The following is a 23,652-nucleotide window of genomic DNA, read 5'->3' on the forward strand; positions in this document are numbered from 1 at the left end:
ATTAGGACAAGAATGCGTAATTGATCTCTCGTTCTGATTAATAATATTAGTAAACATTTTAAATGGGAGACACAATGATATTTATATGGCGAACGGACATCAGATCTATTTTCACTATTATTGTCCGTCGTGTGGGCGTATAGTCGGTAATCGCGAAAATAATACAAAGAAAATACTTAATTAATATTTAATCACACTTTATTAGACGATTAAGTTCAAAGTAGTCATAATAAGAATTATAACTAGTGTTGAATATCGATAGTCCATTATCGATAGTATTGCAAACACCATTACTTTTTAATCTAAACTATCGATAGACCAAAACTATCGTCCAATCAATAGTATCGCTGCTACCAATAGTATTCCTTACAGAGAGCTAGAGAAACTATCGATAGTATTGCCATAAACAATAGTATTGCTCACGGAGAGCTATCGATACTATCGATAGTACTATCGATATCTTGAATAGTTTTTGAGGTCAATTATCGATAGTTCTGCAACGCTGCTTTGCAGTAAGTGTTCTGCCTCGACCCGAGCGATGCCTTCACGACTCTGTCGAAAGCGCGCTGAAGTCAGCACCGAACTACACCGAAGTCAAGTTCACAACCGTTCCGTTGAGTGTCCGTACGCTTGACCGGATGCGACATATATTACGTATACGAATTAACGTACGAAAGAACGATCGCTAACATTAACAAGCCTGTAAATTTCCCACTGCTGGACTAAGGCTTCCTCTCCCTTTGAGGAGAAGGTTTGGAGCATATTCCCCACCACGCTGCTCCAATGCGGGTTGCTCAATACGCATGTGGCAGAATTTCGTTGAAATTATACACATGCAGGTTTCCTCACGATGTTTTCCTTCACCGCCGAGCACGAGATGAATTATAAACACAAATTAAACACATGACAATTCAGTGTTGCTTGCCTGGGTTGAAGCCCGTAATCATCGCTTTGGATGCACGCGTTCTAACCACTCGGCCATCTCGGCTAAATGTACCATCGCTAAATATTAAGCTCTGTGTCATAACTTGGTGGTATTCGAGCCTGTCTTGGTTGTTTGTTGGTATGTTTCATTCATGTCTATGAGCCATAGTCACTTCTAACCATCAGGTCAACCAATTAACAGTCTTCATATAAATAAAAAAGTCGAGTTCATTTATAACTCAAGAACAGCCGTACCGATTTTAACGATCTCTGATTGGTTGGATCCATGTACGCTCCAAAAAACAGAATAATTATTAGAAAAATTTGAAAAATTCACTGAAACGACGTATAGAGACAATTTATCCATACGTATAATAAAATTGGAAGTGTCTGTTTGTAATATTGAATTAACCGCCTTTTACCAAATTCATATGTAGTACACAGTACATATACCAAAATAGCATTTTTTACAATTTTTCTCTGTCTGTTTGTTCCGGCTAATCTCTGGAACGGCTGGACCGATTTTGACGCGACTTTCACTGGCAGATAGCAGATGTAATAAGGAGTAACTTAGGCTACATCAATAACTTTTTTTTTGTTAAATTCAAATGCGCACGAATTCGCGGGCACATCTAGTTATAAATAAACCGCTTTGAAAATCTTCAAAAATTGACAGCTCAAACGATACCATACTATCTGAACCTGCGGCTTTACCTGCGCGATATTTATAAAATACACACTTCCAAGCCCCGCTATACCCCCTCAGGGATGGAGTTTCGTAAAAATCCGTTCTTAGTAGATGTCTACACCCTATAAGGTACATACCTGACAAAATTCAAGTTAGTAGGTATTACAGCTTTTACATAAATAGATTTGTAATCATTGATATCCACTGTATATCAGTGACATACTAGACATAGACTCCTGAGGCACAGTATTCGTTTCTATTAGATTCCGCAATTATTTATAACTTGGACTATAACCATTACACAGTATAAAACAAAGTCGCTTACCGCTGTCTGTCCCTATGTATGCTTAGATCTTTAAAATTACACAACGGATTTTGATGCGGTTTTTTTTAATAGATTGATTCAAGAGGAAGGTTTATATGTATAATACATGCACAATTTAGTAGAGAAACACTGATAATTTTAGAAGTTTCGGAATTGACGTCGTAAATTAACACCATTTTTATGCTTACATTGCAAACGCACGCTGACCCCAACGAGATAGATCAAAATAATGTACTACAGTATTTTACACCTTAAAAAGGCCTTTAAGAAAGTCTATCTCTTAGGGATAGCCCACAACAACCATTTTTATCCCCAATTTACGAGAAATAATGGCTTATTTTCAAAGCGATTTTAAGCAATACAGCATTAATCCATATCCAATTAAGTACCTTAAATACATTGTGCGTTTAATATAGATCAATATGGCCCTTTACAGCGTGTAATTTAAATGAATACTTTCGGAAGATATTACAGATTTAAAACGCATGGACATAGCGGTTTGTATTGTCTAACGATTGAAAAACTGTGAACGTTGTAAGACTTTAGTATATTTAGTATCAGCATTGCACCCGTGCGAAGCCGGGGCGAGTCGCTAGTCTAGTATAAAGTAATTCAGTACTTACATTAAGATGACGTTCTGGTACCCTAACTTCTCCGCACATGGTTTCCGTACTACACGCGTCTATACAATGGGATCTTCCACTTCTAATGAAGACTTGGCGCGTCGGACATTTTCTGGAAAGATTAAATAAAGTTTAATTAAAGAAAAGAGCGTACTCATTTCTTAAAGGCCGGCAACGCATCTGCAAGCCTCCCCCCCCTGTTGCAGATGTCCATGGGCGGTGGTAGTCACTTTCCATCAGGTGAGCCTCCTGCTCGTTTGCCACCTATCCTAAGGAAAATTAACCCTGACTAAACGTAGATGAGCAGACTGGTGAATGAGCCATCTGCTGATAAGGTCACAACTGCCCGTAATGTCAATCAATGGGCCTCTAAAATCTGGAGCTAATATGTTGCGTTCCTTGTGTAGTTACACTGGCTCACTCACCCTTCAAACCGGAACACAACAGTACTGATCACTGCTGTTTGGCGGTAGAATATCTGATGGGTAGTACCTAACCTGACGGACTTGCACAAAGTCCAACCACCAAGAAAATCTACTAATTTAAAACGGATAAATTTACATTTATCACAAAAATAAATCTCGAATCTTAGCTGAGGGTAATTCCACTAATCAACAATTTATTCCGAATCGGAGAAAGCTAAGCGCCACCGATTACGATTCCCGTTCGAATTCGACGTCACAATTTGTTCGTAGAATCGTCCCCCGCTAACATTTATTTACCTGAGAGAAATATTTTTCTATCTTATCAGAACAGATAACATATCAGTGTTACGTAGCCATTTCAATTGTCAGAATGATTTTAATATACAATAGTTTCGATAAAAAGATGTAGTCCGATCATAATACAATGTTGAATTATTTTTTTAATAATTTAATTGTATTCTTGAAGTGCTAATATATTCTGGTGAGTTAACAGTAATTTTAATTTATGATAACAATTTTGCCTGGTTTCGTATATTATATTTTACGTATGTGTATTTTTTGGTGTCGGATTTAAATAATATAATTACTGAAAACTCGTAAATACGTTGATATTTATAAACCTTTAGTAACATTTGTTAAATTTCAATTATATATTAGAGCGTGTTAAGCCGAAGAATGTTTTTATCAACACGGCGCCATGTTTTTTTTTTTCGCGAACGTTGACAAATAAGATATACATACGTACCCGGAAATGTAATTTTTTTTACAAATTCTTAGAATAATCGTCAAATTTAAAAATAGAAATTCGTTATTATAAATCGAACACTCGATTCGAATTTCAAACTAATCGATTTATAATCTTGGCCCTATGTCAAAGATCTTAGGTTCAACAGAATGACACAATTATTTTTTTTAAAGAGAGTACTAGCAATGCCCCAAAATTATTAGGAAATTACTAATATTCCTTATCACTGTTAGGAGTGGATACGGACAGTAGCCCAAGTGGTCAGGATCGATCCTGCAACTTTTACATCGTCTGGGTAGTTACCACCAACTCATCAGATCATCATCATCAGCCCACATTCATCCACTGCTGGACATAGGCCTCTCCAAATTCACGCCACTGTGGTATGTCTTCGGCAACTCGCATCCAGCTCCTGCCAGCCGTCTTGCGCAAATCGTTACTCATCAGATAATCTATCGCAATACTTAGTACTGTTTTATTGCTTTGAATTGTGAGTGAGCAACTCCAGGCAAAATAATTCATTCAAGTAAACTTCACAATGAAGCCGTTTTTGAATCGTCGATATTTAAATACCACCGTTCCGGAAAGCAGCCTCCAGCGAGAAGAAACGGCAAGAAACTCGCATAGTCTTTACAAATAAACAGATTCACAATGCTGTTTTTTTACAATAATTACCGTCCTGTGATGGAACCCGAGCCTGAATCCAGGCGTGTTTTTCTAAAACCTTTTAACGGATATTAAGATTTATACAGATAAACATCTTAGCTCCCAAGGTTGGTGACGCATTGGCGATGTGTGAGTGTGGTCGAAATAACAACGCCAATATCTATGGCCAATTTGCCAATTCATCTACATATAACATTAGCATTAGCAGCCCGTAAATGTCCCACTGCCGGGATAAAGGCCTCCTCTCCCTTTGAGGAGAAGGTTTGGAGCATATTCCACCTCGCTGCTCCAATGCGGGTTGGCGGAATACACATGTGGCAGAATTTCGTTGAAATTAGACACATGCAGGTTTCCTCACGATGTTTTCCTTCACCGCCGAGCACGAGATGAATTATAAACACAAATTAAGCACATGAAATTTCAGTGGTGCCTGCCTGGGTTTGAACCCGAAATCATCGGTTAAGATGCACGCGTTCTAGCCACTGGGCCATCTCGGCTCTTAAACATAACATAAAAAAATAAAAATATGTTGCGTATTTAGTATTATATATAATGTTATTGATAAAATCGTTTATTATAAAGAGCTCGGATAATGTCAAAAACCTTTTATCAATTCCATCATAGCTTTAGTTGCTTTTAAAATTGCCAGGTTTTTTTTTCGTTTTTAATTTAATATCACCCTGAAGTTCTCTTAGCTGTTTTCGTTTACGCTGGCTATTCTCGAATACTAATCACGGGCATTGGTGACCACTTACCATCGAGTGACCATTTGCTCGTCCGCTACTGATACCATAAAAAAAACACTTCAAACCGGAACACAACAATACTGAGTACTGCTGTTTGGCGGTAGAATATCTGATGAGTGAGTGGGGTTCAAAAATATGCCTATGCTCTTGCAAGGGGTTTAAGCATCGTATCAAATATTATCAAATTCGATACAGTGGTGTAGTCGTGAAGGCGTAACACACATAAAGACAGACAGATGGAGAGACTTTAGTCTTTATAATATCGATATAGATTAAACTGTTTATACCCTGTACAAGATAGCTTGATCTTTTTGACAGATGTAAATTTTTCCGATCGACGTAACTTTGCAACGACGAACATATAATTTTTTTTTAATTTAATGCTTTTAAAAATTGTAAAAATATTTAAAAAAATACATATTAATACAAACGTTCCTAACGATTCGAGCGTTATCCGAAAATTTCAAGACTTTTTCTATTATATATTATTGCTTCAAAGTGAAATTTAAATAGAAACACTGAAAATAATAGACGCTTGTACAATGTTACATCGGACGGTAGGGACGCGAATGACAGACAGTAACTGCTACAAATATCGATTACAAAAATCCTTATTAAAGATCATTGTTAAGTTATCGTTACGAACGGGGGTCCTTTCGGTTGGGGTCTCTTTAGCTGGTCTCTCTATAGAAAAATAAGTTAAAAAAAATTGAATTGTAATTTTAATTACGCATTCCATCGTTCCATCGACTGTTATATTATATTTTCTGTTTCTCATCACTCGCCCGCCTGTAAAAAAGATCAAGCTAACTTGAACAGGGTATAAACTGTTTAATCTATATCGTACAGAAGAGGGCTATTCGTGCAATTTATAACCTGAGCCCAAAAGATTCGTTAAGAGGTAAATTTAAAGAAATTAAAATAATGACTGTCGCTTCTCAATTTGTTTTTGATAATGTTATGTATGTACGCAAAAACATAAATGATTTTCCCAGAAATTGTGACTTACATTCTATTAACACTAGGAACAAGAATAAACTTGTTACTCCATGTACCCGATTACACAGGGTTAGTAACTCTTTTTTGGGGCAATGTATACGTTTTTACAACAGGATCCCAGAAAACGTTCAAAATTATTCAATTATAAAATTCAAAAGAGTCGTTAAAGAGCGTTTGTGTGCTAAAGGATATTACAACACTAATGACTTTTTAGTTGACTGCACACCTTGGGAATGAAATGATCGCTTCTAGGCTGTTTCAAATAACTAAAATTGTACATGGAAAAGGGTTAAAAAATATATATATATATATCCCGCTGAGTTTCTTTCGCCGGTTCTTCTCAGGTCCGAGGTGCTAAATTCCGAACCGGTGGTAGATTTTTGACAATCAATAAGCAAGTGTATACACTTCTATATATTTATATACACTTCTATATATTGAATAAAGATTTTTGACTTTGACTTTGACAATAGCCCGTAACCATATTGTAGTTATGATGAGTTCATTAATTCAGTATTTCTGTATATATCCAAACATTTCTCTCAACACATTGAAACGACTAACCGTGCCTGTGGCTCGCGTGAGTCTGCTTATATAAGTACACATCAACATCGAAAGCGGATAAAAAAAATATCAAATGTTTTACAAATAAAATTATTTAAGACTGAAATCGTACAATCACTGAAAAAAAACACGTTACGTCTAGATGAAGTGACTTTCAAATGGCGAGAGTATTATTAAAATAACCATTTGAGATGCGCTTATGAAATTCGGAACACATATGTATCTCGCGAGTCTCAATATATGAGCCAAATTTGACACATTTATGTCAAATAGTTTTTGAGTTATGAGGTAGTCAAAGGTGGCTCCAAATGGTTCGTGTAATATTACACACGGTGCTGCTCGCCAGTTCTGTTACTAGAACTTGGCTGACACGCTACCGCGTGTCTAGATCGCTTCAGTAGTTTCAGTGTTTATGTATTACAAGCAAACATATCTTCCTCTTTAATATATATTTGATGAAACCGGCGTCCCGGCTTCGCACGGGTTAATTTATAAATGTTATGTCATTAATATAATTGCGTTTTAGTCGCTTCCGTCCGTACGCTTGAATCTTATAAACTACGCAACGGATTTTAAAGCGGTTTCCATAACAGAACAGAGCGATTCAAGAAGGTTTATATGTACAATACAGGTATATTATAGTAAAGAAAAGAAAAATCGAGATTATCAACTCTTCTGGCGTAAAAATACTTTAATTTTTTTAATGTTTATTCTTTAATTTTAGAGTTGTATATAGGCCTCTTATTGTATTCGTGTTAAGGACTAGTATGTGACCTCTAGTTTGTTTATACTCATACATACATACATTAACAGCTTGTAAAATACCCACTGCTGGGCTAAGGCCTCCTCTCCCTTTGAGGAGAAGGCTTGGAGCATATTCCACACATATGTGGCAGAAATGCGTTGAAATTAGACACATATAGGTTTTCTCACATCAAATTAAGCACACGAAAATTCCTTGGTGTTTGCCTGGGTTTGAACCCGCAATCATAGTTTAAGATGCACGCGTTCTAACCATTGGGCCATCTCGGTTCTCGGTGATTCCACCCTACATATAAATAAGCAAAAACGCTTCTAATTTACAACTTAATTATATCCGATAGTAATTGGATGTGACGTCCTTTGATGTCGTCCTGACCGATTTCGGTTATGAAGGCAAATCTCAAGGGAGCCCAGCCAACTACACAGGCCTACTATAGTGCACATGTGTGCGTGCAAATACAGACGCACGCTCATAATCCGATGGGAGGATATCCAACACGACCGGGATGATAGCTGGATCACGGAGGAGGAGGAAACATGGGTGTAGACAATAACCCAATAAATTCTTATCGGAGGACCTCGGCGGTTCGATATGTGTACACACTGAACATTCCCGTCATGTCGTATTTGCGGCCGAATTAGTTCTGGACGGCGGCATAATTTCTAAGTGCCAATGTTTATGGGCGGTGACTCGTCATCAGGTAGCAAAGTGTATCAGCTAACTTCTTTTTGTATTTAAACAAAAAATAAAGCGCATGCTCTCCGTAGACACGATCGTGAATTTGCAGACTGATATACGACATTGTTTTCTTTTTTTGGACATGATTAGTCACCAAACATTGGCGCAAACATTGTAAGAGATATTAACCGTCCTTATTCCGGCTCCAACGTTCGTCCAACCCTCCACCTTTATAAAAGTAGTTGGTGAACGTTTGGCGATGTTGGTTAGTGTTGGCGCGTGCTCCATCGGCGGCAAATAGTACCCAGACCAACACTACCAAACCCTCACATTAGTGTCTGTATAGAACAGAAGCGCCGCAACTTCAACGTCCTCCATAGTGAATAAGGGGCGTATCTTTGGAGAGTCTTTTTTGATCTATTGTGAGTTCGGACATATTGGATTTATGTTGGCCATTTGGACATACATTACATCATCACTACGCCAGTAACCTTACAGTTAAACTGGCATACTCAAAACGAAACAGGAGTATCTATTTAGCGGTAGAATGTGTATTGGGTACCCATTCAGACAGGCTTGCACAGAGCGCTCCAAAGAAATCAGTATACAATTTTAAGATACAATATTACAATATTTGAGGATACCTACTTCAAAATAATAATACGTCTATGCTAATCTATACTAGTATTATAAATGCAGAACTGTCTGTCTGTCTTTTGTACTTTGAAGGTCAACCCACTGAACCGATAATATGTTTTTATACGCGTCATGTTTCCACTTCTTGAAAGAACATAAGATATATTTTTATTCTATTATTATATATTATATATTATTTTACTTGGTGGTAGGGCTTTGTGCAAGCCCGTCTGGGTAGGTACCACCCACTCATCAGATATTCTACCGCCAAATAACAGTACTATGTATTGTTGTGTTCCGGCTAGAAGGGTGAGTGAGCCAGTGTAATCACAGGCACAAGGGACATAACATCTTAGTTCCCGAGGTTGGTGGCGCATAGGTGATGTAAGGAATGGTTAATATTTCTTACAGCGCCTTTGTCTATGGGCGGTGGTGACTACTTACCATCAGGTGGCCCATATGCTCGTCAGCCAACCAATGCCATAAAAAAAAAATATTCTTAATATCAGACGACCAACCTCAAACGAGAGCGAAGTCGGAAGCAACTAGTAATATTCTTGATATTCGCACGTGGTTGCTGACTTTCGTTACGTCAACGTCATCACTAAAGCGGCGATCAAACAAAGTTTAGATAAGCAAATATGGAAAACGTTGATAAGTTTTATTATTTATCTCTCTCTATATTTGGCAAAACTAAATCATTTCGGCGTATATCAGCGTTCAGGGCGGCGTGAAATGGTAAAATTTTCAACATTCTTAATATTATTTCGTAATCATTACCTCTGAACTCATTTACGCGACTATAGTGCTATCTCTTTCTCGTTTTTGAAGTTAAAAAAGGATGGCACATGTTGGAAATGACATTTAGGATAACATTTTTTTTTTTTAACCATGTAGTCGATTTATTAGTATATTGTGTCTGGATGACAGCGTTCATCTCCGCCATATTGGATTGCGCGTTTTTCCAAATATCTAATTAACTTAGCGTTATATTAAAAAATATCAGAACCTTTTCCGTGAGAGATTACGTTTTTAATAACTTAGATTCTCTGGAACGGTAATATTTTTCAAACATCTAGAAAAATGTTAGAAGATGCAAAAAAAAAAAATTTGTTTAAACTTTTTATCAACTTCACTAGAACAGTGACCTGCCCAAACTTCGCACGGGTGTATTCAAGTATATCTAAAAGATTCATAATTTCAATGTGAAAAATTTTAAGAAAGTCTAATAACGTCAAAACAGAATTTAATAGCGATGTGACCTCCGCCATTTTCTTTAATTAAAATTCCTTTAAGGTTCAAATTACCATCTTGTCTACATAGTACAAAACAATTGCTTCCCGCTGCTGTACGCTTGGATCTTTTAAACTACGCAGCGCATTTTGATGCGGTTTTCATTAAAAAACAGAGCGATTTAAGAGGAAGGTTTATATATATAACACATGTACATATATTATAGATGAGATAAGTCGAGAGTTTTAAGTTTCCCAGCCGAAAAAAAACAAGAACCTTATTAGATTTTAAATTCACATGGTTATTTTATACAACATAGTATCTACAAGTATTTGAATCGGGATATTTACCATGTTTTTTTAATTTTTATTTGACGAAGCTCGATATTTCGACATTATCTACGAATGCCTTGTTCACGAGACTCGTGAGGAGTCTACACTTGTAGTAAGAACCTTATTGTATCCGTGTTGCCGGGACGGATAACTAGTTGATAATAAATCTCGTAAAATTGCGAATGAATTAAAAACATACCACGTTCAAGTAGGCTTTTACTAGCACTTTTGGATAGTCATTTTACAGAACTACATATACTAAACGTAATATCGGTACGGAATGTACATAGAATCAGAGAAGATCCGGCAGAAATCTCATTATTTAAAAAGGGACATCAAAAATACGCTAAAACGTTTTGTTAGTTCAATTTTGACAGTTTGTTTTTAATAAACTAGTTGTCGCCCGCTATGCTTGCATTTTACGTCAGATGTTATGTATAAAAGGTAGGACATGTCCTTTCTTGGATTTCAAGCTTTCTTCATAAGAAATTTCATCAAATTCGACTCAGTAGTTTGTCCGTGAAAGCGTAACAGCCAGAGTTACTTACGTTTTTATAATATTCAGTAAATTTCATGGTGACAATGATGACAGTTGATTTAACTAGCGTTCGCTCTGCGGTCGAAATTCCATTAAAAACTAAATAAACATTTACATATGTTAATCAGAACGATTCGAAAATTTTATTCCAACTCTGATTTCCAATTTTATTTCATTGACAACACTTAAGCTTGCCAAATGTTACCAATAAAAAAAAGGATAATCGGTGGACAAGCAGCGGAGAAAAAGTACTGAAGTGTTTGTTATACTCGTATAGACGACTAACTAAACCAACGGCTCATCACGTTTGGAATCCAATTTGTGACAATATGCTTCAAGTACTTCGCAAACATTACCCCTTAAAATGATGAAAATATATAGATGTCCAAGCCCGTCTGGGTAGGTACCAATCATCAGATATTAAACCGCCAAACAGCAGTATTCAATATTGTTGTGTTCCGGTTTGAAGGGTGAGTGAGCCAGTGTAACTACAGGCACAAGGGACATAACATCTTAGTTCCCAAGGTTGGTGGCGCATTGGTGATGTAAGGAATAGTTAATATTTCTGACAGCGCCATTGTCTATGGACGGTGACGGCCTATCTGTATCATAAATAAAAAACATATGTATGTCCTTGGGGTTCAAGATTGGTTAGTACCAAATTTCTTCGAAATCAACTCAAACAGGCAGACAGTATTACTTTCTCATTTATAATATTAGTATAGATATTCATAAAATCTTAATTAAATATTAAATAACGTAACAATTTGTCCAAAATATAATCTTGGCTTTGTTCTTTATTTTCATAAATTCACGCCGATATAATAATTTTAGCGAAAACAACGTCCAATTATGAAAATAAACGAAGCAGAGTTAAACTAGAACACCCCCTATTAGTTTCGTATCCATTATTCAAGATCGTTATTACCATTTGACTTTTGACATTTCGAAATCTAAATTTTTGGCGGATATCTGCATTTTTAGCGGCAGTAGATTTTCGATGTACCCATAATGACGAAACTCTTAGAAATTTTTTAGTGTTAGTAAACGCCTGATAATGTCTCGGACGTACAACGAAGTGATCTTATGAGGGTTCCTTTTTTCTTTTAGTGATTCGGAACCCTGAAAATAGAGCGGTTCCCCAATGAAAGCAGGTTCAAACACAGGCAAGCACTACAAAATTATCACGTGTATTTGTGTTTATAATTAATCTCGTGCTCGGCTATAGTTTCAATGAAATTCTGCCAAATGTGTATCCATCATTGGGTCAGTATTGTGGAATAAACTCCAAACCTTCTCCTCAAATGGATAGGTCCATGACCAACAGTGTGACATTTACAAACTGTGACTTAACTTATAAACAAATATGAAGGAGATTTTAAAAACAGTGTTTGTTATAATATAAACATGTATTTTCTTAATATAACACGCGTCACATATAACAACGAAGTATCTAATATAGTTAACGCGCCACACACAAGACAGTAGAGAGCGGATGGCGAGACGTGACGGTATTAGAGAGCGTCATGACGTCGGGATGACACACAAGACGGTATTAGAGATTGAGAGAGAGAGACGGGTTGAGAGAGATAGAGAGAATAATTGAGAGAGAGGGATAGAGATTGTGAGAAAGATATTCGAGAGAAAGGGATAGATAATGAGAGAGAAAGAGAGAGATTAGAATGAGAGGGATTGAGAGAGAGAGAGAGAGGGATAGAGATTAGAGAGATTGAGATCTTTCTCTTAAGCTCTCTAATATTCTCTCTCTCTCTCGTCGTCATTACGTCTGCCGTCACAACACACAAGTCGGTAGACACACGAGACGGTATTAGAGAGAGTCATGACGTCTCCCAAGACGACAATGCATGATTCAAATTCAAAACTAGATTACAAACTTAGATGATAATCACCAAAGATATCAAGACAACTGAAATTTGTATTTCCATTGGCTTCCAGGTGATGACTACTCCAGTAAGCGGCAATCAAGGTCAAATGTACCAGGGGTACCCATACGTCAACCCGATTGTAATTGACGCACCATCGATCGACGCAGAAACAGCTGCGAGGTGGTCTAACTTACCACGGAAGCAGGTGGTACCAAAGCAGCCGTTAACGAACGAACCGATCATCTATATAGATATTCCTGACAGTGGACAATCAGGCGTAAGTATGTTTAGTTTTAGTTTTTATTATACAATAGTTGCACCCGACTTCCTCCTTAGATTCTCGTACGCTCTCATTACGTTGGTACTTAGTTTGTAATGCTAGTGCTTCAAAGTAAAATAAAACTACCCACTTTAGAAAAATATATTATTGTTGCTACCAACTTATAAAGGGAACTGAACTACTTATTAGCAGCCCGTAAATGTCCCACTGCTGGGATAAAGGCCTCCTCTCCCTTTGAGAAGAAGGTTTTGAGCATATTCCACCACGCTGCTCCAATGCGGGTTGGCGGAATACACATGAGGGTACAGTATGACATATAATTGCAACCATATCAACTCCACAGAGCAGCAGTTGTACCATAGAATCATCAAGACCAGCTGTAGCAGCTGGATCTGGAGCTTCAGCTGGAACCGCGAGTAAAGTCGATCCTGATGATACTCCAGTTGTCTACATTGATTTACCAGAAAGTACATCATCAGTCACTAGTGAAAATGAAAGGCGTAGACCGGATAATCTCAGCGGCCAGAATAATCCAGGTTTCGTTGAAGTAAGTAACATAATTCTAAGTAATTATCTTCTATACATATAATAAAATTGGAGTGTCTGTTTGTAATATTAAAATAAACGTTTTTTACTAAATGCATATGTATTTATACACGGTACATATACCTGAATAATATTTTTTTTAATTTTTGTCTGTCTGTCTGTCTGTTTGTTCCGGCTAATATCTGGAACGGCTGGACCGATTTGGACAGGACTTTCATTGGCAGATAGCGAATGTAATAAGAAGTAACTTAGGCTACTTTAATTTTAGAATTATATTTAGAATAATCACGCTTTTTTATTAAATTCTAACGCGCACGTAGTCGCGGGCAGCTAGTATAATAATAAATTCACACCCTCCAATTTTCCCACACAAAGTGATGAAATTTCCAAAAAAATCTTATAAATATAAAAAAATCAAAATATTCTTCATTCAAGTAGGCTCATAAAAGCACTTATGAATCGTCATGTAACAATGTTAAATTAAATGTAAAGCTGCCACCGATTCGGAAAGTAGATTCTACCGCGAAGAACCGATGAGAAACTCATAAGTTACCCTTTAAAACCATTTTAATAACAGAGTATGTCTGTAAACAACAATTAAAGTCCACGATTTTTTACCGATAACATAATCTTGTATTGAGTGATTCGTTAACGTTAATATACTTTATTATACACCACAAATAAAAATGCGAATAGAATTCTTAGGACAAGACAAAAAACAACATATTATATAGAAATAATGTTCAAAACAAAAATAATTTTTTGAAATGGACATTTAAATTATTTAATTTGCCAAGATAATATAATTATCAGTTTTGAGTCTTATTGAGTTACTAATAACACTACGCTGATTATTGCCAAAAAGTCCTCCGTCATAGACTCCTCCCTAACCTTCTGACATTTTGTGAAATATGCCTTATTCTATGCAATCAAAGACAATGAAATTTAGACACAGACAAAATTACTAGTTTTTACTAAGATATTCCTGACAATAAAATTAAGAAATGCTCAAAATTACATCTTTTTGGGCTCAGTAGTTTTGGCTGTACGATGATAATCCTCAGGCCAAAAATATTTTATAAATTTATAAAGTAAAAATTTGCAATATCTTGGATAGCTCTCACTGTTACGATATTTATATCTAAATTCAAAGCATACATGATTTTTAATGGGAAAAACTAGTCCTCGAACAGCGTTGGAACACCCCGTCTTTTATTATAATTATGTTTCTCATTTGAATATTTCCAGGAGACGATATTCTACGATCCGTTTAAAAATAGAAGAATAGACGTTGGACAGAATCGTGATTCAGCAACACCAGGAACATCAAGTGCTCAAGCTGGTGAGATATTCTATACTACATTTATGTCATTTCTTTAACAAATTAGGGGGGTAGACGAACTGGCGAATAGGCCATTTGATTGTGAGTGGTCTCCAGCCATAAACATTGACTCTGTAACAGTTATTTGGATTGGATCTTACATCATCAATGCACTAACCTTGGGAAGATGTCATGTTCCTTTTGCCTATATATACAATGGCTCATTCATTCAAAACGGTTCACGAATGAGGTCTACCGAGGCTTGAGACCAGGCGTGTACTGAATATAAACTATTCCATGTTTGTCACCAATTTTCCAAATTTTCAGGATCATCGAACTATGTATCATCACAATACGTTTCGAAGGAAACTCTCGTTTATGGGTCACAAAGCCCTCAAGTACCTTCAAGACCGTCGCCAGTTGAAGACTACTTGATACCAGTGACAGACTTCCCGAATCCTCCACCAGCTTACACCGAAGTTGACACGTCACCGGCCCCGACGCCAACACGAACGGAAGTCATCGTCCCAAGTGAGTAACTATCAATCCTATACTTAGAACAGAAGATTCAAAGTGTTTTGAAGATGGTTTAACATAGGCCCTTCTAATATAAATGCGAAAGTTACTCTGTCTTATCTCTTCACGCTTAATTCGCTGAACCGAATTACATGGAAATTAGTATGGAGATAGTCTGAGTTCCTGGGAAAGACATATGCCACTTATTTTACGGATTTTGCAACAGAAAAAGCCGCGATTTCAGCATAGTATCATGATATAAATAGTATACTTTGCGGTTCAAATCAAAATTAGATATTTATTTTAAAATAGAAAAGTCGTTTTTAACTGTTTTCATTCTTAAGAACAATCTCGAAGCTTGGAACACTATCGTAAAATAAAAGGTGATATACGAAGGCTATTTAATTATTATAAATAAAACATAGTAGGGATTTTAACACTTTATGAGTTACATAGAAAGTGATTTCTTATGTTCAAATTTTTTATCAATCTATCTCGCTCGCACTATTTGAGAAAACAGTTGGTAGAGAGAGATAGACACGGTATCGTAAATGTTAGTGCTGATTTTCAGAACAAATCACAACGATTGGTTTACTTGCCATATTGTTTATTAATAAACCATTTAGTTCATTTTGTTGTCAATAGATGGCGTTAATAGTTCTTTAAATCGCGCTATTAAGTTGACTGCCTCGTTGGTCTTAATATAAGGCTACAGTTACTAAACATCCGGGCTCCCCCCCCCCGTCGATGGCGGCGTCCTAAGCCGAGGTCCGGCCTTACAGGTGGCACCCATAGGACGCGCGTATTCTGAGCTCTTAAGTGGGTTCACTGGGTTCCCAACATCATGGCTTGAGTAGTTTAAATCGCCTACCCCGAACGGTGACGCTGTAAAGGCCATTAGGGCCAACAGCAATACAGTTCGAAAAAAAAAAAACGGGCTCACGTCGGACCAATAAGAAGGTACTGGGTTTTGCCGCCGAAAAATTCTTAGTAACCGAAGCCTGGAAGTGTACATTCTCGTGCCTCGGAAAGCACGTAAAGCCATTGGTCCCTCGCCTGAATTCTTTCCAGTCGTTGCCCTCCCACCGAAATAAGAGAGTACATCTATATTACTAACAGTATTTAAAACGATATTTCGACATTATCTACGAATGTCTTGTTCACGAGACTCTACATCTATATTTGCGTCCTGCGTAGTTGGCTGTTATCTTCAATTATTTTAAGTTATTAACTTAAGTATATCGTAATTCAAAATAATGTTTGCGTATACTTGATCATTATATCGTTTAATTCGTCGTCCAACACATACAAAGGAAGAAATAGGAACGGACACGAGTTCTCATTACAAATACAATAAAACAATATCGTAATACAGACTCAAGATGGATCTTGCTTGATACATTACAGACTCCATATATAATAATAAAATTGGCGTGTCTGTTCATAATATTAAAATAACCGCTTTTTATTAAATGCATATGTATGTATACACGGTACATATACCAATTTATGTCTGTCTGTCTGTTTGTACCGGCAAATCTCTGGAACGGCTGGACCGATTTTGACGGGACGTTCACTGGCAGATAGCTGATGTAATAAGGAGTAACTTTTTTTGTGAAATTCAAACGCGCACGAAGTCGCGGGCACATATAGTAATGATATATATAAACATACAATATTTCTCATATATATTAATATTATAAATACAAATTAACTCTCTATAAGTCTGTCTGTATGTCACGCTTTCACAGCGACACAAACCACGGAACCGAATTTGATGAAATTTGTTTATTTACTTTGTCGTAGGTAAACCGGCAAATGGGCCACCTGATGGTAAGTGGTCACCACCACCCATAGACATCGGCGCTGTTAGAAATATCAACCATCCCTTACTTCACCAATGCACCAACCTTGGGAACTAAGATGTTATGTCCCTTGTGCCTGTAGTTACACTGGCTCACTCACACTTCAAACCGGAACACAACAATACTGTGTACTGCCGTTTGGCGGTAGAATATATGAGTGGGTGGTAATTAACCAGACGGGTTTGCACAAAGCCCTACCACCACGTAATGTATAGTGTTATGAAGCAAACTTTAACCCCAGGGAAGGTGAAGGTATAGCCTTTTTTTACACATTACGACAACTCCTTCTGTTAAGTTAACAAACAGACAAGATTCAAATTAACAATATTATAATAGATTCAAATAACCTGAAATCGTGGTTGAATTGAATTTACTTCTAATGAAAGCTAACCCCTAGCCGTGAAACTGAAACATGCCACGAATCACAAGTAGCAACCAGGACCTCAACATGAATAACTTCATAAATTAAATCTAGAATCTAGTCCAGTTGTTAGAGTCCAGTTCTTGTTCTCGTGAACAAGACTTTCGTAGGTAATGTAGAAATATCGAGCTCCACCAAATAAAATAAAAAATTTTGTAAAAATGTCGTTTGAAATACTTGGGAGTGTTAAAAATAGCCATGTCAAAGTCAAAGTCAAAAATCTTTATTAAATATATTATAGAAGTGTTTACGCTTGCTTATTGATTGTCGAAAATCTACCACCGGTTCGGAATTTAACACCTCGGATCTGAGAAGAAGCGGCGAAAGAAACTCAGCGGGATAATTATATGTTAATTTCAAATCTAATGAGAGTTATATTTTGGCAAGCAGTGTCCACGTTGACGTTCTAAATACCAACGTTCTGCAGTCCTCAGACATGTTGCATCACTACACAAAGAAGTGATCACAAAACACTGAAGTCACTATAATCCCCTAAGTTAATAAGTTTTAGAAAATTATCGCACGCAAATTAGATATTTACATTTTCACAACATACTTGTCACCTTTGAATAGACTTTTTTCTTTTTTTTTTTTTTCTTTATGGCATTGGTTGGCGGACGAGCATATGGGCCACCTGATGGTAAGTGGTCACCACCGCCCATAGACAAAGCCGCTGTAAGAAATATTAACCATTCCTTACATCACCTATGCGCCACCAACCTTGGGAACTAAGATGTTATGTCCCTTGTGCCTGTGATTACACTGGCTCACTAACCCTTCTAACCGGAACACAACAATACAGTGTACTGTTATTTGGCGGTAGAATATCTGATGAGTGGGTGGTACCTACCCAGACGGGCTTGCACAAAGCCCTACCACCAAGTGAAGACGATACAATAAAACTATTCGACCAATCTGAAAACATACAAATCAAATCAGATCAAACAATTATATTCAAGTAAACTTCACAACTTTCAAAAAGCGTTTTTGAATCGTCAATATTAAAATACTACCACCGTTTCGGAAAGCCTCCAGCGAGAAGAAACGGCAAGAAACTCGCATAGTTGCTCTTTTCAAATAAACAGATTTACAATGCTGTTTTTCTTTTTAGAAAAATTAATGTCCTGTGATGGAACCCGAGCCTGAATCCAGGCTTTAATAAGACTTATTTATTAATTTAATCTTAATAAACTTTTTAAATTTCGTAAATGGTAAATTGGTTACATTTCCCGGTATCTTATTATATATGCGTATACCATTGCCCAAAAACTTTCTCTTTACCGTATGCAAACGGAAATTACATTGGGGGTTATTCTTTTGTTTTCGAATTCTAAATTCAAAAAGATGAAATTGTCATATGGTTATTTTTTTAATAATCGCGTTAGGTCGGCAAACGGCACAACTTAAAATCCCTCGTATATACAAATATTATTAATTGCGAAACTTTCACGCTGAATCGAATTTGATGTAATTTGGTATGAACCACCCCTGAACTCAAAGGAAGGACGATTACTTTTTTTTTTTTTTTTCTCAAAGGAAGGAAGGTTACTTTTGGAAGTGATAACTTCTTATGGGAGGTTAAACCGCTTCGTTACGTAACGCGTTTCGGCGCCAGTCTGACTGGCTTCCCTTTCTCTTACGAATACGGCAGCGGTTGACAATAATGATAACTATTTAAGGATTGTAACTAAGAATACAAACTCAGGCAGGCACCACTGCATTATCATGTGCTTAATTTGTGTTTATAATTCATCTCGTGCTCGGTGGTGAAGGAAAACATCGTGACGAACGCGAACGCGGCATGAGTCTAATTTCATTACAATTCATGTGTATTCCACCAACCAGCATAGGAGAAGCGCGGTGGAATATGCTCAATGCCTTCCTCGAAGGGAGACGCGGTCTTAGCCCAGCAGTAGGAAAATTACAGGCTGTTAATGTAAAATATTAAACACTAAAAATAAAATATATTTTAATAATAAATAACGTTTGTTTACATTGTCATACTAAGATAATAATTTAAATAATCACCTAAGCTTTTATCAAGATAAACAATTTCAATATCAAACAGCTCAACTTAGACAAGTTTAAGTTATCACCTCTATCGGGCGTCCCGAGACGTACGTACATTAAGGTATTTTTATACCCAAAAACAAAAAAACGCAAGCGAAACACCGGGCGACAACAATTTACACATATAAAGATACAATAACGAAAGGTTTTTATTTACAGACCAACAGACGCCCATCGGAATCGCCAGCTCAGATAGGAAGCTGGTGTCGTGCCCGCATTGCAGCGTTCGGGTGCACACTTTAGTTGTTCGCGAGAACGCGTGTCTGACGCACGCAATAGCAATTTTATTTATACTCGTGTGAGTAATTCAATCGTGAACAGTCTTAATTTTTTTTTAGACATACGTCCTCATTACAGGTCATGATAGAGTTCATTAGCCATTCCAACACAAATGCGCCACCAACCTAACCCCTTGGTCCCTGTAGTAACGCTCGCTCATTCGACTTCAAACCACCTGCTCACCACATATTTTACTGCTCAACAGCAAGACTTAGCGCTGTTGTGATCTAGTTTGAAGGGTGAGTGAGCCAGTCTAAAAGGCACAAGAGAAAGAACATCTTAGTTTCCAAGGTTGATTGGATATCAGATAAGTACCAACCCAGAAGAATTTACAAAGCCCTACCATCATGTGTATCTATATCCTATTCCAATGGAAATAGGAAAAAAGATAAACCTTATATTTAAATATTTCATGCGATTCGCTAATAACTCAGCTGTATTGTGCACTACTAAGAGTTTATGATTAATATATCTTTATTTATAATACAACACTATTGCACTTAACCACTTATTTCCACTTTAATTTTACTTCCAAAATTCCGATAACAGTTTCATCGATGTTCAAAACGCCATCTTTTCGCAAATCCATAGCGAATATCATTGTTAATCAAGCTCTCGACCAATGATATCGCGTCAATTTGCTGTCAAATGTTATTTATTTGGCTTTTATCATGTTATGGTCGGAATAGAGTATATATACTTAACAAAATTACATCTGTCAAAAATATCAAGTTATCTTGTACAGGGTATAATGCGTCACATCAAGCCATACCCTCTCACAACAAATTTAATTAATTATAACCACCCTCTTTCCAGGTTCTTCCCTATTGGCATCCTGATCTACTGCACGGATTACTTTAAGTATAGAAATCATTACTGTCCGAACTGCAATCTTTTAATAGGCTATGAAATACCAATATTCTGCCAAGGAATGACATATGTGAAAACAGTTTGACATTACATTGCATCTACAAAGACAGCTATAAACAAATTATACTCGATGAAAACCCAACTTCGCTCGTGTAAAATAAATAATAGTAAACAAATATGAATTTAAATAGAATAAATATCGTGCAGGGGACGAAATTATTATTTGGTACACACTTTCTGAACGCACCCGTAAACGTCAAACATGGCCGCCATTGAACTGTCAGGTCATTGAATTTCGTGGATTTAATATGGAAATATCTCGATTATACGAATTTTGCGGTTATACGTTGTCGACTATAAATCATTATTTATTAACGATCTGTAATTGTGGATAGGTTTCGATCGGGTCTATCGTAGACCTGTACGAAATTATTAATATAGATACATAGTGTTTAGTACTACATTCTACACACGCATAGACAATACCAGAAGTCTTAATTAGTTACGTCACTAAACGAATCAACGGGATTGTCTTAAAATAAAATTAACTACGGTTAGGACCGTCATGAATCGCAATTGACTTACATTGACAGTTGACAGTTCCTACGCGACATTGGCGAAAAAAATCTGTGCCCTCTCGGCAAAACAAAACTAAAAAAAAAAACGATTTGATTGACAGTTGACAGTGACATATTATGACAGGTATTTTAAAATAAGGTATATGTCATTGTGTCTTCTCCATCGCACGTGACATTGGCGAAATAATCTGTACCCTCTTGGCACAAATAAAAAAAAAAACAGATTACTTAGATCTCGAACAATTATGACGTATCAATTCAAGGTCATAGTTTTTTTTTTTCATAAGTTTATATCTGTCATTGGAATAGACTAGAAAAATAAGTAATATTTATGTTAAATATTTATTGATAGCAATATGATCACTAGTGTTGCCATTACTAAAATTTGTAAATACATACGCGGGTTTTATTTTGTATCGGCAACATTTATGTAAATGAATAGTATCCATCGGATGTATATATTATTATTTAATTTTCTTTCGTAATATAATTTATGATAGAGATGTGTTAAGACTTTACTGCCAAACAACCTTGGGAATTAATGTGTTATGTCCCTTGTACACGTTACACTGGCTGACTTACTCTAATTGGAACAAAACATTGCTGTTTGGCAGTAAAATATATGGAGCGAGGGGTACCTACCTTGACGGACGGATAGCTTTCAAAAACCCTCCCCCAGGGCGAATAACAAACTGGTCGCAAACACACGAAAATATACAAATATTATTATATAATCAACGACTTTATATACATATTTATCTAATGTAAATAAACAACGAAAGGACTTATCTACTTATCGTTGTTGATATTTTTAAAATGGATTAAAAATTTATATAAAAAGGTTTTCTTGTTTTATTTTTATTATCTGTGGGAATTCTCAAATCTCGTAACTCACTACAGAAAACGTGCAATGTTAAATGGCATACGATATTTACAACCTATATAAATATATATTACGCACTAGGTGTTACGTTCCAAACAGTAATTCTGTTTTGACTGTACTGTACTGCAGTCCGTACACCTGACTTCATTGTGACATCTGCATTCATTCGGTATGGACGCGTGCGGAGCGACGCCTAATAATTCGGATATTCGAAACAAAGTATGAACGTTGACTAAAATAACTTTTTAATAGTCAAGTAAGTACCTAATAATAAAAATAATATTAAGTAACATAATTTAAAACGGTATATAAAAGAAAGAGACAGAGGGAAAGGAAAGAGAGGGAAAGATCGCCTGGAGGGACATAACGCTTTGTCCTTATGTGACGATTTCTGCCAGTATACTCTACTGTTTAAGAACTTCGTTCCAAAAACAATTTTCATTTGTTTAATTATTGATGTTTACGTTATTTTAAGCTGAGGGTATACAACTAATATGCCTTCGATATTATATTAAGCCTGTCTACACCGTACTTATTTTTGCTCTTTTCTAATTTATTGGTTTTATTAAATATGTGTTTAAAAAAATATGATTTTTTTTATGGTATCGGTAGGTGGACGAGCAAATGGACCGCCTGATGGTGAGTGGTCACCACCACCCATAGACAATGGCGCTGTAAGATTAACCATTCCTTACACCACCAATGCGCCACCAACCTTGGGAACTAAGACGTTGTCCCTTGTAACTGTAGTTACACTGGCTCACTCACCCTTCAAACCGGAACACAACAATACTGAGTACTGCTGTTTGGCGGTAGAATATCTGATGAGTGGATGGTACCTATCCAGACGGGCTTGCACAAAGCCCTACCACCAAGTAATTATTGGTGTATTATAATTCTCATCTCTAATCATTGATTATGTTTAATTTATATTTTTAATACTTAATTCTATTACCAACTAATAAGATATATCTTTCAACTTTGAAATATTTGTTACGAATAATACTTATATTATTATATTAAAATCGAAAAATACTTTATTCGAGTAGGCTTTCACAAGCACTTTTGAATCGTCATTTAACAAACTATTTAAAGTAAAGCTACCACCGGTTCGGAATGTAGATTCTACGGAGAACAACCATCAAGAATTTCAGTAGTTACTCTTTTTCAACATCCAAAAATACAGTCATGTTAGTTGAATACAATTATATATGTATGTTATGTCTCCTGCCTGGAAGTCAACAAGCATTAA

General features: G+C 36.4%; 2 protein-coding genes across 3 annotated transcripts in view; one reads left to right on the top strand and one right to left on the bottom strand.

The window, feature by feature from the left end:
• Window positions 1-23,652, bottom strand: part of LOC125075246 (leishmanolysin-like peptidase) — a 105,911-nt gene that overhangs the window by 22,730 nt on the left and 59,529 nt on the right. For both annotated transcript variants that reach the window (XM_047686945.1, XM_047686944.1), the window contains exon 5: window positions 2,561-2,672. In XM_047686945.1, the coding sequence (XP_047542901.1) occupies window positions 2,561-2,672 (112 nt within the window). The remainder of the gene's footprint in view (window positions 1-2,560; window positions 2,673-23,652) is intronic.
• Window positions 3,359-22,294, top strand: LOC125075249. The gene is made up of 7 exons (XM_047686947.1): window positions 3,359-3,466; window positions 12,842-13,048; window positions 13,395-13,598; window positions 14,846-14,939; window positions 15,246-15,449; window positions 19,950-20,088; window positions 20,886-22,294. The coding sequence occupies exons 2-7, from the start codon at window positions 12,845-12,847 to the stop codon at window positions 21,022-21,024; spliced, it is 984 nt and encodes a 327-aa protein (XP_047542903.1). The 5' UTR covers window positions 3,359-3,466; window positions 12,842-12,844; the 3' UTR covers window positions 21,025-22,294.

This window comes from Vanessa atalanta, chromosome 30 (assembly GCF_905147765.1).
Source record: "Vanessa atalanta chromosome 30, ilVanAtal1.2, whole genome shotgun sequence".
Lineage (NCBI taxonomy): Eukaryota > Metazoa > Arthropoda > Insecta > Lepidoptera > Nymphalidae > Vanessa > Vanessa atalanta.

Bases quoted from the DNA above. Each gene is read 5' to 3' on its own strand.
- LOC125075249 (XM_047686947.1), top strand. From the start codon at position 12,845: ATGACTACTCCAGTAAGCGGCAATCAAGGTCAAATGTACCAGGGGTAC. The intron at 13,599-14,845 runs GTAAGTAACATA...GAATATTTCCAG, and splicing joins ATAATCCAGGTTTCGTTGAA to GAGACGATATTCTACGATCC. The intron at 14,940-15,245 runs GTGAGATATTCT...CCAAATTTTCAG, and splicing joins AACATCAAGTGCTCAAGCTG to GATCATCGAACTATGTATCA.